General features: G+C 43.3%; 1 protein-coding gene across 2 annotated transcripts in view; it reads right to left on the minus strand.

Annotated features, from left to right (window-relative positions):
• Positions 1-15842, minus strand: part of FCHSD2 (FCH and double SH3 domains 2) — a 136365-nt gene that overhangs the window by 39263 nt on the left and 81260 nt on the right. For both annotated transcript variants that reach the window (XM_027462102.3, XM_027462093.3), the window contains exon 9: positions 1138-1260. In XM_027462102.3, the coding sequence (XP_027317903.2) occupies positions 1138-1260 (123 nt within the window). The remainder of the gene's footprint in view (positions 1-1137; positions 1261-15842) is intronic.

The raw sequence follows: 15842 nt of genomic DNA on the forward strand, positions 1-15842 counted from the left end.
CACGGAGTTGTTGCTGTGCCCAGGAAGGCAGACCTGCAGGCTGTGGCTGCTCGGGGGCTTGCTAACACGATTGTCACAAGCTCAGCGTGACAAAGGTTTTCCTGTGCCAAGGAGCCACGTGGATGTGACAGTTCAGCTGGATCACAGTGCTGGTCACCAAGCTTTTAACACAACCCTGAGAAACGAGCTGGGAGTACGTAGGTATTGCAGAATTGGTTAAAAGACTCAAAACAGCATTTTGGGGGAAGGTATTTTAAGCCGACCTGGATGATGCACTGCAAGGTCCTTTTCCAAGAGAAAATAAAAGCATTTTCCCTGTCCTCACTGCCAAGTAAATTCAAAGACTCCCTAGAACGAAGCCAGTTTTTAATCCACTCGCATTACACCTAATAAGCTGCACGTTAGCCTGCTTGCAGGTGAGCAAGGAAGGTGTTAAACATGTTGGTTTTCCCAAAGTCTCTGCATAATGGGCTCTGTCTCCGTGCAGGTGCTTAAGGGCTAGGTACAAAGGAATATTATGACTGCACCAAGGCAGCTCGTTGGAGCTCAATGGCATTTTAATTTTTTTTTTTTTTTTTTTTAGCCCAGCACATGAATTATTTAAGTATCAAAATGATCCTGGAAGCGATGGCATATTTCAGACTCGGGCTGCTCGACAAAGCAAACAAACCACGTGTATGACAAGGCTCTAATCTGCTTTCTGTAGTTCTCCATTCAGCGGAGAGAACGGCGTAATATTTTGGGTTTGAGTTGACAAACAACTATTAAAAAATGATCCAAACAGTTTGGTACAGCTTCGCTGTGACGGATGACTAATGCTGTTCCAGATCACACAGACCCTCAGCTGCAATTTCTCTTCTAAAACATGCAGAGGGAGGGTAATTAGACATCTCTCGGTTGCTGTTCTCCAAAGATCGTTTGCCGTGTAAGTGCACTCATGAGAACACAGTCTGGGTGGCAGCAGGCAAAACTCTCCCCAAGAAAACTGTCTCGTTTCTTTTAACTTAATACCGCTCCGGAGTAACCAAAAATAACAACCCGTCAGTTCTGTCATTATTTTGGAAAGAAATCTTAAGCCCGGGACCCTAGGTATGCTCGAAGTATTCGGTTACAAAGAATCATTCGGTTAAAACTTACCCTGCTGGAAGTCTCCAGTAAAAACTGGAATGTGTTTTGTACAGCTTGGCACGCCTCGAGTTCAGTCCTGCTGAATGCCATTAAATAATCCTTAAGGTGATCGTACACGTTTCCATCAAGGGCCTGTAGGAAGAGGGGAAGCATTAAAGAAAAGCAGCACGTAGTTCAGAACATGATTTATTGATATAATTGGTTAACTTTGCAAGATGCCCATCAAAAACTTTTTTAAAACACGTCCATCTAGGCTTACTGGAGCAGACTGGGATGACTGGTGGACACGTTTCATCGGGGAGCAACGGCAGGGCATTATTGCCATCAGATGGCACCACAGAGTGCTAATCAATACCTGCCACTGCACACCTTCACAGAGGAGCATCAAGTGCACAGCAAAAATTTATCACGAGCTTAATAATTACCTGAGGGCAACATCAAGGCTCAAACTCTAAAGCCCTGCCGTAGCAAGAGCTGTAAAATCCCATCGCGTGGCCGAGGTTATGCAAAAAGTTCAGTGTAGGTTCTCTACAAGCATGTGCTGCTTAGCAAGAAGCCAATAATTTCACTCAAGTGTCACAGATGTCGCTTAAAGTCATCATTAAAGTCAGAATTAAAGTCATATAAGGTCATGGAATGGACCCGATTTCAACTGATTCAAGGGTGCATTTCTAAATAAAGTCACATTTGGTTATTTAAATCATTTGGAAGTCAAGGTGGAAAAAATAAGGTGAAGTTGTGAAAACCTTAAGAAATAGTTTCTGTCCCTACAAAATCAAACCCACATTTTAAGATGAGGCTAAGGGACGTAAAAATGGACAAAATCTGCTCTGAATCTGCTCAAAATCTGCTACTGAGGGTGAAGCTCAGCACCTCCTAGCCCAGGCTGAGTTGTAGCTCCCACCGTCAGCATTAAACCCACCTCTCATCCCAAACAAATCCCCTCCTGCGAAATGAGGGCTGTAGGAAAACAAACCAGCCTGGGGGCACGCCAGGCCAGCAGGAACACGAGGATTTCTCCACCAGCACCAGGCAGCATCTTGGCCTCCAGGCTCTCACAGGTGATGGCAGCACTACCTATATGCCACTAAATACGCTCTGAAGCATGGCTATTTTTTAAAAATTTCTTTTAAAATGAGTTATGTAAAATTAGTTCACAGCCAGAACAGTCACGAGACAAAAAGATCAAGAAATTCACAAGCACAAATCCATGAAAAGCAGACAACGAGATACACACACAGCCTCATGTATTGCCTACATGCACAGCTCTCCTGGAAGACTTCTCTTGCAGCACACAGCTGTAAGGCCCAGGATTTTGACACCTTGCATGTTTTTATGATGTTAAACCTTTTTTTATGACGTTAAACCTTCCGTGTCTTACTTCTGCAAACACCAAAGTTATTCTCCCATTTCAAGGGCGTTTATTTTCATATCAAGTACGCGTGGTCCCAAAAGCTGCCTTGCACTTTTGGAGACTATAAATGATGTGTAAAGTCACTGAGGATGGTCGTGCTCTGATGGTGGCAATCCTAAAATCCCCCCCAAACGGAACCTGCAGGCTTTTATGATCCCACGTATCTGTTCCCAAAGCTTTTCGGATCAAACAGCGGGCTGGATTGCGACTCGACTAATAAATGTAAATAGTTGCACGTTGGCAAGGCAGTTATAAATGCTCAGTTTGCAAAGCAGCTGCGATTTTTATTCCAGTCTGCTATAAACAGTGGTTCACAATCCAAACAAGGAACTATTTCAGAGCTCCCCCCAGCTCTCATATCGAGCCCATATGTTCTTTTTATGTCGGACCCAGCAGGAGGGATTCGTGGCATTTAGCTGCAGCCTGCCCCGATGCAGGGGTCTGGATTCGAGTTTGTTCCTCCGGGTCCTTTCTACAGCCACTGGAGAGAGGTTGGTGTGATTTCTTTTATTCTAAGGTCGATGGCTGATACAGGGCAGAGGAAATACTGCATGATAAGTGCCTCTTCCCCTGCACTGACCTCACACAGCACCCAGGTTTGGATTTACACGTCTACCTTGGGGAGGTGAATCCCATCTCAGCTCCTGTTTATTCCCTGTGACTGCTACCTACAGCTCCTTAGGAATTCGCTTGATAATCCCCAGCTGTGCTCTGCAGGTCTAGAAATATAAAAGGACACAAATCATTAACTTCGTTTTTACCCACACCTCTTGCAACCACCCTGAAGTTTTGGGCTAAAACGCCGGAATATTCCCCAAAAGTGATGTAGAGGGTACATAAGGAAGGCAACGGAGAAGCGTGGCTGAATTTTAGCGAGCACACAAATCTGTCAGCATGGGAAAAGTGCATCACAGCCCTCCTTCCATTAATTAAAAGCCGTTTCAATATGATGAAGTTCTTAAATACCGAGGAAAGCCGCCAGAATCGGAGTTATTGAAGTCGATGCAACACAACGCGGTCACTTTTGTCGGCCAAGTAAGGCAAAAAAAAAAAAAAAGTAAGTGCTAAAAACACCCAGGATATGCAAACGTGGTTGTAGGGGAAGATGACAACCCCATCAGGTAGTGGATTAGAGAGCTGGTTGGTTACAAATTGCTTTCAGTGATCATTTACCCATCCTCCAATAAAACGGTAATTCTTACATCAAGCTGGATATTGTCATGCTAAAACAAAAGGTTTGACTTTGCTGAGCTACACAATGCAAATGAACATCCCCGTGGGATTTCGTAGTACCCAGCCTGAGCCTCGTTTACGTGCAGGCAGGCTGACCCAAACCACCACGCATCGCCGCTGAGGATTGAAATAAATCGTCTGTTCAGGCTTGCTGATCACACAACTCCAAGAGGAAACTGCAAAAAAGCCTCCGAACCCTCCCGCGTTGTTACACTACAATGGCTTTTGTTCTCCCGCTGAATCTCAGCTGAATGCTAAATCACTCACTGTATTAAAATCAGCCCGAAAAAAAAAAAATCCGTGGAAGAGTTTTTTTTCCAACCAAAAAAGGAAATTAGTAATTTCTTTAAAGGCGTTTCGCATCAGAACCAAGATAATGCAAAGTTAAGTAACACAGAATTACAATTTTCAATGAAAAGACAGAAATGTTTTTTGTGCTGTAATTTCAGTGGAATTGTACGAAAGGTGCAAAATTACTTCTCCACCTGAGTCCAAGCAGATAATGGTTGAAATTAGGACTGGGAAAAAGTGAAACTGTAAACACAGGTAATGAATACAAAACCAAATTAAATAATATTTTAGAATAAATCCTGTACTGCTAATTCAGATCAATGGAATAAAATAATGGGGAGAGAAATTTTTCTCTGGTTTCAGCATAAAGCACCAATATAAGACACTTTGAAAAGAATTTTGCTAGTACCAAAATTTCTCAGTTTGAGGTTTTTTTTTTTATTTCAAGAGATTGCATTAAACCTTTTAGGAACTTGGCAGATGCTCTGGCTTTCATCATTCCAGCTACTACAAAGACTTTGTCAAAAACAAAGATTTGAATAAAGCTATTTCAAGTATTGTTAGTGCATTTGGCTGCCTTTTGGCTGTTGTTTTTAAGCACAGATGACACGCAATGAATTATGTAGAAATGACAGCGTGTCGAGCGTATCTTGTTCATTCATGCAACTTCAACACCTACAAGTCTCCTTCCTTTAAAAACCAACACTTCAGTGCTAAAACACACACCAGAAATATTATCAGAGCCCCTCAGTTTCTGGGAGTAGACGGGGAACAAGCTAAAATACTGTGTATTTTTATTTTAAAATATTCATTCCTTCCGAAATCCCCCTCAAAAATGTGTTGGATTTGACCCGTGCCCCAACACAGATCAACATCGTGCTAGGGCACCAACGCAGGTCTCCCATCCCACCTCTATTTCCCAAATATTCCTGCTAAAAAATTATGATTGTCTCACGGCGAAACTGCGAAGATGTGCTGGAGCTTTGGACGATATTTTTACAGTTGGTACTCACACGGTCAACTAAATCCACTAAATTTAGAGACTTGAACCCGCCAGGCACCAAAATCTGGATCTTCAGAAGACCACAGAGCCTCCCTGCTTCACACAACACCTCTAAATCACCTGGGCTCTAAGTGCCTGGGCTTTCCGAATCACCTCTGGCAGCTGCCTAAAGGGATTTGTGTTTTTATACGAGGGCACCAAACCCCAAACCCTTTTCAGACCCCAACCCAGCTTCCCGAGCAGCCGGGAAGCCGGCGGCTGATGGTGAAGGCGAAGCATTTCCTTGCCTGGGTGGAGGTAAGAGACCAAAATTAGCCCTGCCCCTGCCTCGCCCTGCCTCCAGGCTGAAAAGGGGAAGATAAGGAGAAGTTTTCAATGAACTGCCCCCAAATCATTGTGCTGGGGGAGCGATAAGTCTTCCCGTTATCTGCTCACTCAATGCTGTTGCATCACGGCAACGTGACCTCATTTCCTTCTGGGTAATCACAGCAAAAACCCCAAAGCAGTAAGGGAGATCCGTATCACAGATGCCTTCTTCCATCTATTTTAGGAATAAAGAATTAAGAATTAAATTCTTACACCACCCTATCCTCGTTCACAGCAGAAGCCGTGTTTTGCCCGTCCCTGAGGTTTTGTTCTGAAAGCAACCTGTAGCCCATTAAGAACGGGGACTATTTTTAATTCCTGTATGTTCCTCAACCCTATTATAAATCTCTTAATACTTAACATTAAAAAATAATAATAATAATAAAAAAATAATCTAAATTACATAGCGCTCATGCTGAGTCCAGCTTTTTGGGTACTTGTTTTTAAAACTTACGCCCATGATCCATTAAGAAGTGTGATCTCACAGACGGTGCAGTTTGGGCATTTTCAGCCAAATGAGCTGGGCAACCGGGACTCCAGATAGAGAAAATTATATAGAAAAAATGACCACACATCAGAGCGTTGTGGTCAAAAGGGGAAATGGAAAGGAAAAGCTGGTTACGTGCAGTAATTGGGGAATAGTTAAGTCATTGTTGCTATTAAAACACCAGCTTCAGCATCCTTTTGTCTCCCAGGGGTTAAAAATAAGGATGGTTTGGGGGCATTTTAACCCAAGCATGGCGATGGACCTCGGCTTATTTGACAATGAAGGCCAGGGTATCTTAAAAATCCTTCTAAGCTCACGGGTAGCAAAGCCAACAGCGGGCACCAGCTGGCTTTGGCGGACTCAGCAGCTCTCTGAGCAGGGGCACGCAGCCTTTCCCAGGGACCTTGGGACAGAAAGGAAGGAAGGTCAGGCAAACCTCGTCCTTTTTGGTTAAAAGTTACATTCCGCAGCGATTTTCCCTTAAAAACGCTGACTGCTGTTCCTGCCTGGGGTTTATTCCAGGCATCTCTTTCTCCTCCTGCGTGTTTTCTTCCAGCCGTTATCTCGCCGAGTTCCTCCTTCCAGCATTTGTCACTTCTTTGCCATCGAGACATCGATGAAAACATGAAAGCAAAGCGAGTGCTTGTCGACAAAACACGACTTCTGGCTGTAAATTACCAACAAAAAGCCGAGATCAAAGCCGTGTAAGCGGCCCCGAACAGTCTGCCTGCAGCAACCACGTAGCTGCTGATGCAAACCTCGTGGGAGCTCCCTTCTTTTTACCCCATCAGAGCAATCCCGGAGGAACTACTGCACCGGGTCTGCTCTGCTCAGGATTTCGAAGCTTGAAGTCCGATTTAAAAGTGACCATCCTGCCCTTTACAGGCTCTCCATTTGATAAAAAATCCTCGTTTTCTGCTAAAACGTACGTGTCAGGGCCTGCTGGAAAGAAAGCAGATGACAAAAACCTACCCCTGGTCTGGCTCAGAAAGTTTGTGCTGGATTTCTCCAGCTTACGAGGAGCAAGGGTCCTCTAGGTTCAGCTCTCTGAAGTCAGAAGTTCGAGTTATGCAGCAGTTTGCATCCATTAAAAGATGGTGCTAAGCTAATTCCATAGAAATTCTCCATTTTCCAGGATATTCTTGCACATCCACAGCAAACTCTCCTACCTGCCCAGCCTCTGACCGGCTCAGATTTCCTTGAAATGAAGGAGTTTTGGGCCCAGCAAGCTCACAGCAGAGTGAACAACTCAGGAGCTGGTCCCTGCCGAAGGCTTCTCCGCCACCCGTCTGGCTTCTGCACTGCCTGTGGTTTCCCAGAAAATAGTTAAAGGAGTTTTTATAACTGTCTTGCTGTGTTGTTGCTGTCAAGTTAATTAGTTGCTTGTGTTTCTTTTTTTTTCTCTTTATTTTTTCTCTTTTTTTTCCTTTTTTAATCTTTTTTTCCCCTTTTCTTTTTTCTTTTTTTAATCCTTTTTAATCTTTTTTTCCCCTTTTCTTTTCTTTTCTTTTCTTTTCTTTTCTTTTCTTTTCTTTTCTTTTCTTTTCTTTTTTCTTTTCCTTTCTTTTCCTTTCCTTTCCTTTCCTTTCCTTTCCTTTCCTTTCCTTTCCTTTCCTTTCCTTTCCTTTCCTTTCCTTTCCTTTCCTTTCCTTTCCTTTCCTTTCCTTTCCTTTCCTTTCCTTTCCTTTCCTTTCCTTTCCTTTCCTTTCCTTTCCTTTCCTTTCCTTTCCTTTCCTTTCCTTTCCTTTCCTTTCTTTTTTCTTTCTTTTTTTCTTTCTTTTATTTTTTCTTTCTTTTCTTTTTTCTTTTATCTCCTCTCTTTTTTTCCCTTCTTCAATCCACACCCTACATATCACTTTCTGTTCTTCAGGAGCACGTCCTCACGCAGCCAGCTATGAACAAGGAAGCAGAAGATATCCCAGGGAGGCACTGAGACAAACCCACCCTGCTCAGGAGCAGCAAAACGACGAAAAAAAAGCTGGTAAATAAATCATTCAGGCTAAAAATGTAGGAGAACACGACAAAAAAGACAGCAAGAGGTGTAATGTGTCTACGTATTGAACAAACAAAGGCAGCAGAAATTCTATCTGAGCTTTCTCCTCTTTTCCCTCAAGCTCCAGAGGGAACTTTCAGCACGGCCAACACGGGAACAACAAACACGAGAGGACACCGGAGGCTGTTGGCTCGCCTTTCAGCTCGTGAGCACGCTTTGCACTTTCCCTTACCCCGGAGCTTTCTGTTTTCCAGTGTCAATAGTTTGGGGCTTGTTTGCAAGTTCTTTGTTCGGCCTCATTAGTCACTTGACAATTGGCCCGCACATCATTTTGTTCCTTTACAATTTGGGCAGGGTCATTGTTCACCAAAGCCTGCTTTGAGCAGAGAAAAACACGAAATAGCCACCGACACATGGCCGTAACCCTTCCCCAAGCCACAGAAAGTCCTTTTAAGACAAATATAAGCAAAATTAATGATAATACGGAGTGCTGCTAGGCACCAGCCCACATGACAGTGCCCCGTGGTGGTCACTTGTGATGGTGGGGAACACCGAAGCAAATCTCCTCCGCAAGTCTCTGCCCCGTGAGGCAGATGGCCATGAGTTACCTGATGAAGACAGCATTAAATTAACACGTAAGGGCCCAAGAATAATTCCTCTTCAGATGGTGGGAACACCCTGATGAAATTGGAAAAACAGGCATGAAATTGGAAAACCAGATCTTAATTTCTACTGTATAAAGTTTTTTAAAAAAAGGAAGGTGAAAAGAGATTTTTTGCAATCTAGAAATGCAGCTGCTTTTTTCCCAAAAGTGTGTACGTATCATCTCTGAAGACTTCTTGGGTCTATTTGTCTTTCACAGCACAGGGATAAACGCCAATCCTTCTGACACGGCCAATTTTCAGAAAGTTGCACTGGTTGCTTTTGTATTTCCTTGTTCTTGGAATAAAAAAAAATCTGGATTGAATCCAACACTCGGAAAAAGGCTTTGTGGTGGGCCATCACTGTCGCATTATCTCAGTATCTGAAGACACTCCATAGAGCTCCTGCCAGTGATGTTTGGCTTCCTTTAGGCTTGAAAAATGTGTATTTAATTTCAGCGTTTTGCTGCTGATCTCTGCTATTCGAGTATTCTTACGCTGCCCACAGCATCACCACGACTGCTGAACAACTGTGGAGTTGTAGTTGTGTAGTAGTACAGGCTATGCCCAACGCTCACCACGTGCTGCTGGTTTTATTTGTCCTTTGGTGGGGAAATAAATCCTGCAGTGAATTATGGCTCGGTGTTACAGACTTCATCCTTCACTCGGTTAGAAGGCAGCTGGAGGAAATGTACTCTGCTCGCTGATGGACAAGATCCTTGATGAGTCTTCAGTCCTGCAAGACTTGATCACACAAAGATTGATCTCCAAGAAAGCTCTTGAAAATTTCCCTTATTAGAGTTCCACCAAGTCCAAGGTGTGGATTTACCTGCTGGTCCCCATAAAAGCTCTAGCTAAGTCTCAAAACCATTTATGTTCTACAAGAGCATAGACTAAGGAACAGAAACCTTCAATTTACACAAACGTGCAGGTGAAAATGCATTGCATACCACATCCTCTGGTTCTTAATAGTTAAAAAATACTCCTTTGGCAGATAAAATGCATATAGAAGTGGGAAAAAAAATACAGACGATATGCCTTCCTTCTGAGTTTTTACTTTTTTTTCTTGCATCCTTCCATTTTTTAACTATCTGTTTTGTTTTCAGCTTTTGTTCAGTTTCATATCTTTCTCAATCAGTTTCTTTATTATCATTTTACCTGCACTTAACGCAATTAATGTTTTACCCAGCGTGCTTTTCATTCACTTCTTCAAATGAATCTGATGAACAAAACCTTTCTGCTCCAACAATGGCTGTTGTTCCCAACTGCTCTTTGGATTTATCATTCCATGTGTGCTTTTTTTCTTTCCTTGAACACAGGTTTAAAGTTACCTGTCACTTACAGCAAACTATTCACTGCACAGGCTTCCCAAAAGATGCTCTCAGAATAGTTTCTGTGATGGTAATATGAAAAAATAAAAGATATTTCAATAAATTTAATCTATTAATGAACATTTCAGATTCTTATCACGCCAAATAGACATCACCAGCGGTTACAAGGTCTTAAAATTTAACATTGCACTGTCTATCCCACAACACAACGGGTGTTTTCAGAATAACGATGGCATTTTCCAACTTATTTTTTGCATTTTATGATAAAATATCAATTAATTAACCAGTACGAAAAGCCCATTTCATAAGCACATAGCATATGCACGTTCATTTCATACGGCATATTTCATATAGTGACCATTCCCAAAAAAGCTTAGTAAATACCCTTTACCAATCATAGGAAAATTTGAGGACTAAAACAAGCAGAACTATTTTTAGGAATCCTTGTCATGTCCACAAATATGCAGCATGTTCTTAAAAGGCCAGCGGCTCTGAGTCACGGCAGCGTGATGACTGCAATAATTATAGAATCGTAGAACAATGAAGGAAATTATCCCGAACAATAAAGGAAAAAAAACAAAACATCACAGCACTATGCCAAAGGTGTAACAGCTGCACCGCAGCATGAAAGATTAATCCATGGTTCCCAAAAACCTCTTGGGAATTCCACGTGCCAATTAGGCTTTATTACTTTTAGGAGTCCATTCTGGTCTGGTCACGGGGGAATCGTGCTAACGATTTCTCCTTCGAAGCACCGGTGGGTGAGGAGAGAGAATTTTAGTCTCAAATCTGCAATTAAAAATATTGTGCAAGGGCTGTCCCTTTGCAAGAGATGCACCGACACAAAGCAAGCAGCATTCCCAAACAAGTCTGGATGTGGTTGTACCATTTTCTCCAGAAGCTGCTGTTATTCTCCAAAGCTTCCACTACTGGATACACGATCGTGACGGGTAACAAAAATCAAAAGAAAAACGAACAAAATAGGATCCGGTGTTGTTAGGCTATCTTTTAATTAAATCAGCTCCTAAGCGTGGCCTCGTTGGAATCCCCTAAATGCCTTATACTCCCCTAGCATCATTTCACGAATGTAATTTCATTACAGTAAGCTTCTTTCCAGACTTATTTCAACAGTGCTGCACGCTCCGTGGAAGCTGAAGGCTCAGCCCTATGTTAAAAAGGGTGATTATTTCATCATAATACTGCTTCGGTGCCCTAACTACCGTACGCAGCCAGAAATGTTTAAATCTCGGAGGAAGAGACGGCTCTGCTTGTATAATTTAAAGTTTAAATAGAAAAGAAAGGATGAAGGGAGGTCAAGTGCCTCGGATGATGGCTCACAGCAGCCTGTCTGCACAGCTTTCTCCATTATTAATAAGTTCTGCACCAAAAACCTGGCAGCTTTTGGCTTTCTTTGGGTCACTGCTGGGCGTTGCTGTGAAAGATTCTTGAATCCACCATAAAAAAATCCCCTGCAATAATCCCGCTCAGCGAACGCCCACTGAGAAGGGCGAGGAATGACAGGAGCAGGTCAACTATTCTGATTTGTTAAATGATTTGGGCAAACACGTTTTCACAAATAACTGCGAAGTCGTTGTCCTCTGCGTAAAGATGCTTCTCGCTCAGGTTTGTCCTCTTCTTTTTATCCACCTTCTTCCTAGGGCTTCACACGTTGTCAATTTATTAAATTGATTTTTCGTCTATTAAATTGCATCATTATACCTGAAATCTAATAGAAAACATTAAACAATTTAATCAACGAGAGCAGTTAAAATTATTTTTTTTTCCTGATATTCAAGGGCTTCAACTAGAAACCTGTTTCCTGCGTATCCCCACGTAACTGCTTTTATACTTCAAAAGCAGCTCCTTCGAATAAATTCAGACAACCACAGATCGGGATATTGTCATGATTCTTCCAAGCAAACAAATTTTCTTCCAATATCCCAATATCTTCAGCCATGTGTGTGTGTTTTTTTTTTTCCAAGACAGTTTTTGTGCTCCCGTAGCTTTGAGACACGGGAAATGAAAAGCCTTGAGCCTAACTGATGAAACTTCCCCGCAGGTTTTGAGGTGCCCTTGGACTTACACAAGGTTCCAGCTGAGGGTGCTGCTGCTCAGAGCCTGATGGAAACCTCTCTGAATGCTGCTGTCACCGAGGGGGAAGGAAGCATGCACACAGCAGGCAGGACTCGTGGCAAACGTGGTTTTCACCTTAATACCGAGCAACGCTGGCTATCCCACCAGATGGATGGATATTCTGTCTTTTAATCACAACCAGAATCCCATAACCAGTTAATTTAGTGCTTCATTGGATGAACTAGTAAATAAGATCCTCGTTCAGCAACTTTTGGTCATCCAGCATCCAGCAATCGACTGCCAAGGAATTCATGCGGTCTGAATTTTGGGGTAGGCAGGAGCTGAACTCGATGATCCTTGTAGGTCCCTTCCAATTCGGGATATTCCACGGTTCCATATTTGCCTCCCTTGCAGGAAAAGGGGATTTGTCCTCGTTAGAAAGCCCTTTTAGCAGAGATGACAGCTTGAACAGATGGGAATTGGTTTGTGGTACGAAAACTAGCAGGTAGCCAGACAAATCATATTGCAGGATTAACGCTCCACCTCCCCTGAGTGATCCCAGCCAGCTTTCCAGTGGCTATTAGGAAATGCTAAAGAGGAATTTCTTGCCTCCTAATGCCTGTCCGTGGGCTAGATGGAGTGGTGCGTGGTCCTGCTTATTTGCAAGAGGCAGAACGATAACAGATTAAAAGCTATTTTTTCCAATAACTTTTTTTTTAACTTACAGCAAGATTAAGCTTCAAACACTTTTTAAGACTTCCTACCATCCCTAGAGGCTTTGGCAGAGGATTAAAACCAGCTGATCTTTGCCATGAGCTCTGACACACCCAGACGACCACTTTTAATTTGCAAACTACATTGGTTATGTTGCTGGGACACCTGGACATTCATTTCTGGCCAAGCAGCAATTATCCCCCTAAAACTCTGGATTTCACTTCGAATCCTCCAACTGAGCATCTGAACATTTTTAGGACCGATGTTATGAGCAGAAGGTTTTGGTAACCTTACAGTTTAAGGCAGTAACATCTTGTTATTGAAGAGGGCAAAATCTGCACACATGCATTCAATTTTAAAAATGATCCAGGAGCTTTTCAAGTAGGTTCAGCTTAAATAGGTGTAAATTCCAGATAACTCCCGGAAACGTTAGGTGGCTGTAAGTGATAACAGCCAGAAATGTCTTCAGTTCTTCCAGTAAATCCGGAGATGCTAAGAACAAAACAAAAAATAAACCCACAAGCAAACACAACCCCGCGAATGAGCTGTTCGGGACGTCTGTCTCCATGGCTTCTGAAAGACGAAAGACTTCTAAAAAACATGTTTCTAGTTAAAAATTTCAGCCGTAGCCCCACCTGGGTCCCAACCAGAGCACACCAGGTGTTTCCTGAGCCTGGCCCAGCCACACGGGCTGGTTTCTGGCACAGCGAGGGGCTCCGGGAGCTGTTCTCATTGCATCGCAGCGTGGCTTTGAAATGAGATGGCAAACTTTCATTTCCTGTTCCCAGCGGCTAGCTTTACGACGTTTGCCACAAAAACCTCCTAGCCTGAGCTCTGCTTCGCCGTAAAATCTGGAAAAGACAAAATAATAATGGACAAAATAGGAAACACGGCCTCTTCCCAGGCAGCGATCCGCAATGGATCACTTTCCAGTTGTCTTCCGTGCTCTACCACCTTACACCCATCCCTCATCACCGACTGCATCTCTTTTCTCTTTATTTCTTCCCATTTCCAAGTCACTCCCACTTCAGTGCTCCTGTTATTTGCTTGCATAAACCATCCGTGGCTTCTGTGCAGCCTCCTGGGCAGGAAATACCTTTCACGAGCATCTGTGAAATCACACCACGTGTTTTGCAATCAAGCCTTTTCCTAACGTTATTTCTGTTATCTGGCCAAAGAAAAACTTTGGGACAAGTCACTGCATTGTCAAGAAAGAGTTTCATTATGCCATGTGAGATTATTTGTTTAACATACTTAAATTTGTTTAACATACTTAAATGAATTGTCTTGGTTTAGATATTAGACTACGGATGGATGCTGAGCCCCCTGGAAATAAACAGCCCCTTCTGACCAAATGCTTGAAGAAGGAATTGAGACTTGTGGTTAAAACACGAGGTGAGACAGCTGCCGTCAGGCAAATGTGACCATTACTCAGTTTTTCATCTGGAAAACAGGAACAGGTCTGCTCCACACCCACTCTTTGTCTTGAGCCACCTTGGAAACGCTGTGTGTGATTAGGTAACGTGATATTCTTGGGGGCGAGTGGTGGATTTTAAATTGAAGATAGTGGATGCTACCAGAACATTTAAGAGCAGTGCCTCTTGCTGTAGGTAAACTTCATTTGCTTGTGGTTTTGCCAAAATCACCTCCAGGAGTGGCCTTCTGTTGGGAAGCCGTCCTTGTAAACGTTTGCTCTCCGTCAGCCAGAATACCTATGCTTAAAACTGCTTTTAGCACATATCCAAGAGTTATCTGGAGCTCCTGGTCTCCAAGGCAGCAGTAGAGTGACTACAGGGAGGTGTGATGTAGGAGCACCTAAGGGAAAGCCTAAATAAGCGCGCACCATTTTGCATTAATTATTCACCAATTTCTGTGGCTGCGTAATCACATCCCAGCCTCTCATTAAAGGAATTCATTTCCCCGAGGTTTAACGAGCGCACACGCACACGGACTGATGCCCTTGGAAGGGAAATCAGCGTGGCAGCAGACGTTGCAAAGCCCCAGTTGGCATCTTTGGGATCGCTCCTACCCCAAAGTGCAGCTGCCCCCCTTATTCATCCCCATTCATAGGAGCAAACACGTGAAAGCAACGCTCAGTCGCTGGCTGTCTTCACAGGAAAGTGACCGTGCCCATCTGATACTGGCGATAAGGCAATCTACGGCTGGCTTAATTGTAATTACAAAATATTTGTGGCTTGCAGCTGACAAGAGCAGGAAGTGGAACAATAGCTCTTTCACTTGCATAAATTCCCTCTGACTTTTAACGGGAGCCTTACGAGACCCGAGGAGAACAACGAGTGCTAAATTTATAGAAGAGATTTATAGAAGAAACCCGAAACCTCTGCTGACATCAGAAATACTTTAGAAAAGCAAATAGTTCCCTGGGCGCTTCTAAATCACTCTAAAAAGCACAGAACAACAATGTATACGTAGAGGGATTTCTTCAGAGCGATAACGTCGGTTCGACTAGCTCTGGAGTCTGCAGAGATACTGATGGAAATGTTCTCATTTATTCGGGGCACAAACTGCCTGGCCACTGCTAGGGTAACATTCCTGAGACCATTTAAGACCTTCTTAAACACGTCGACTTAAAGCCAACGTCAGCTTAACGAGTAATGTCAATTTAAAGTCAAAGAGAGCCACCAGAGCAAAGCACCGTTTGGCGCACGTACCCTATTCATTTCTGGGTTTAAAACCAAATTATTAACTGAAAACCACCAAGGCATCAATCCTGGGTCATTTCTATTAAAGCCACTAGCTGCAGCTGATTCTCATTTGCCTAAGCAACATTTGGGGTTTGTGTTCATATTTGTTTTACATGATGGCTTAAAGCGCTCCATCAAAGTGGTGGATGGCCATCCTGCAAACACAAGAGAATCGTGGAATAATTTAGATTGGAAGGGAGATACCCGCCCAACCTCTGCTCAACGCGGGGCCAAACAGATCAGGTTGCTCAAGGGTGCTTCCAGCCAAGTTTTAGATGTCTCCACGGTGAGACACTCCTCCCTGACCTCAGTCCCTGCTCCTGCATTTGACCACCTTCACGGGAAACCTTTTTCCTTGTATTTAATCACAATTTTCCATGTTCCTACTGGTCTACGGCTCTCCGTCCCGCCACTGCACGCCTCCAAAGCCTGGCTTGGTCTTCTCCACACAAGTTAGCTGCAA

This window comes from Anas platyrhynchos, chromosome 1 (assembly GCF_047663525.1).
Source record: "Anas platyrhynchos isolate ZD024472 breed Pekin duck chromosome 1, IASCAAS_PekinDuck_T2T, whole genome shotgun sequence".
In the NCBI taxonomy this organism is placed as follows: domain Eukaryota; kingdom Metazoa; phylum Chordata; class Aves; order Anseriformes; family Anatidae; genus Anas; species Anas platyrhynchos.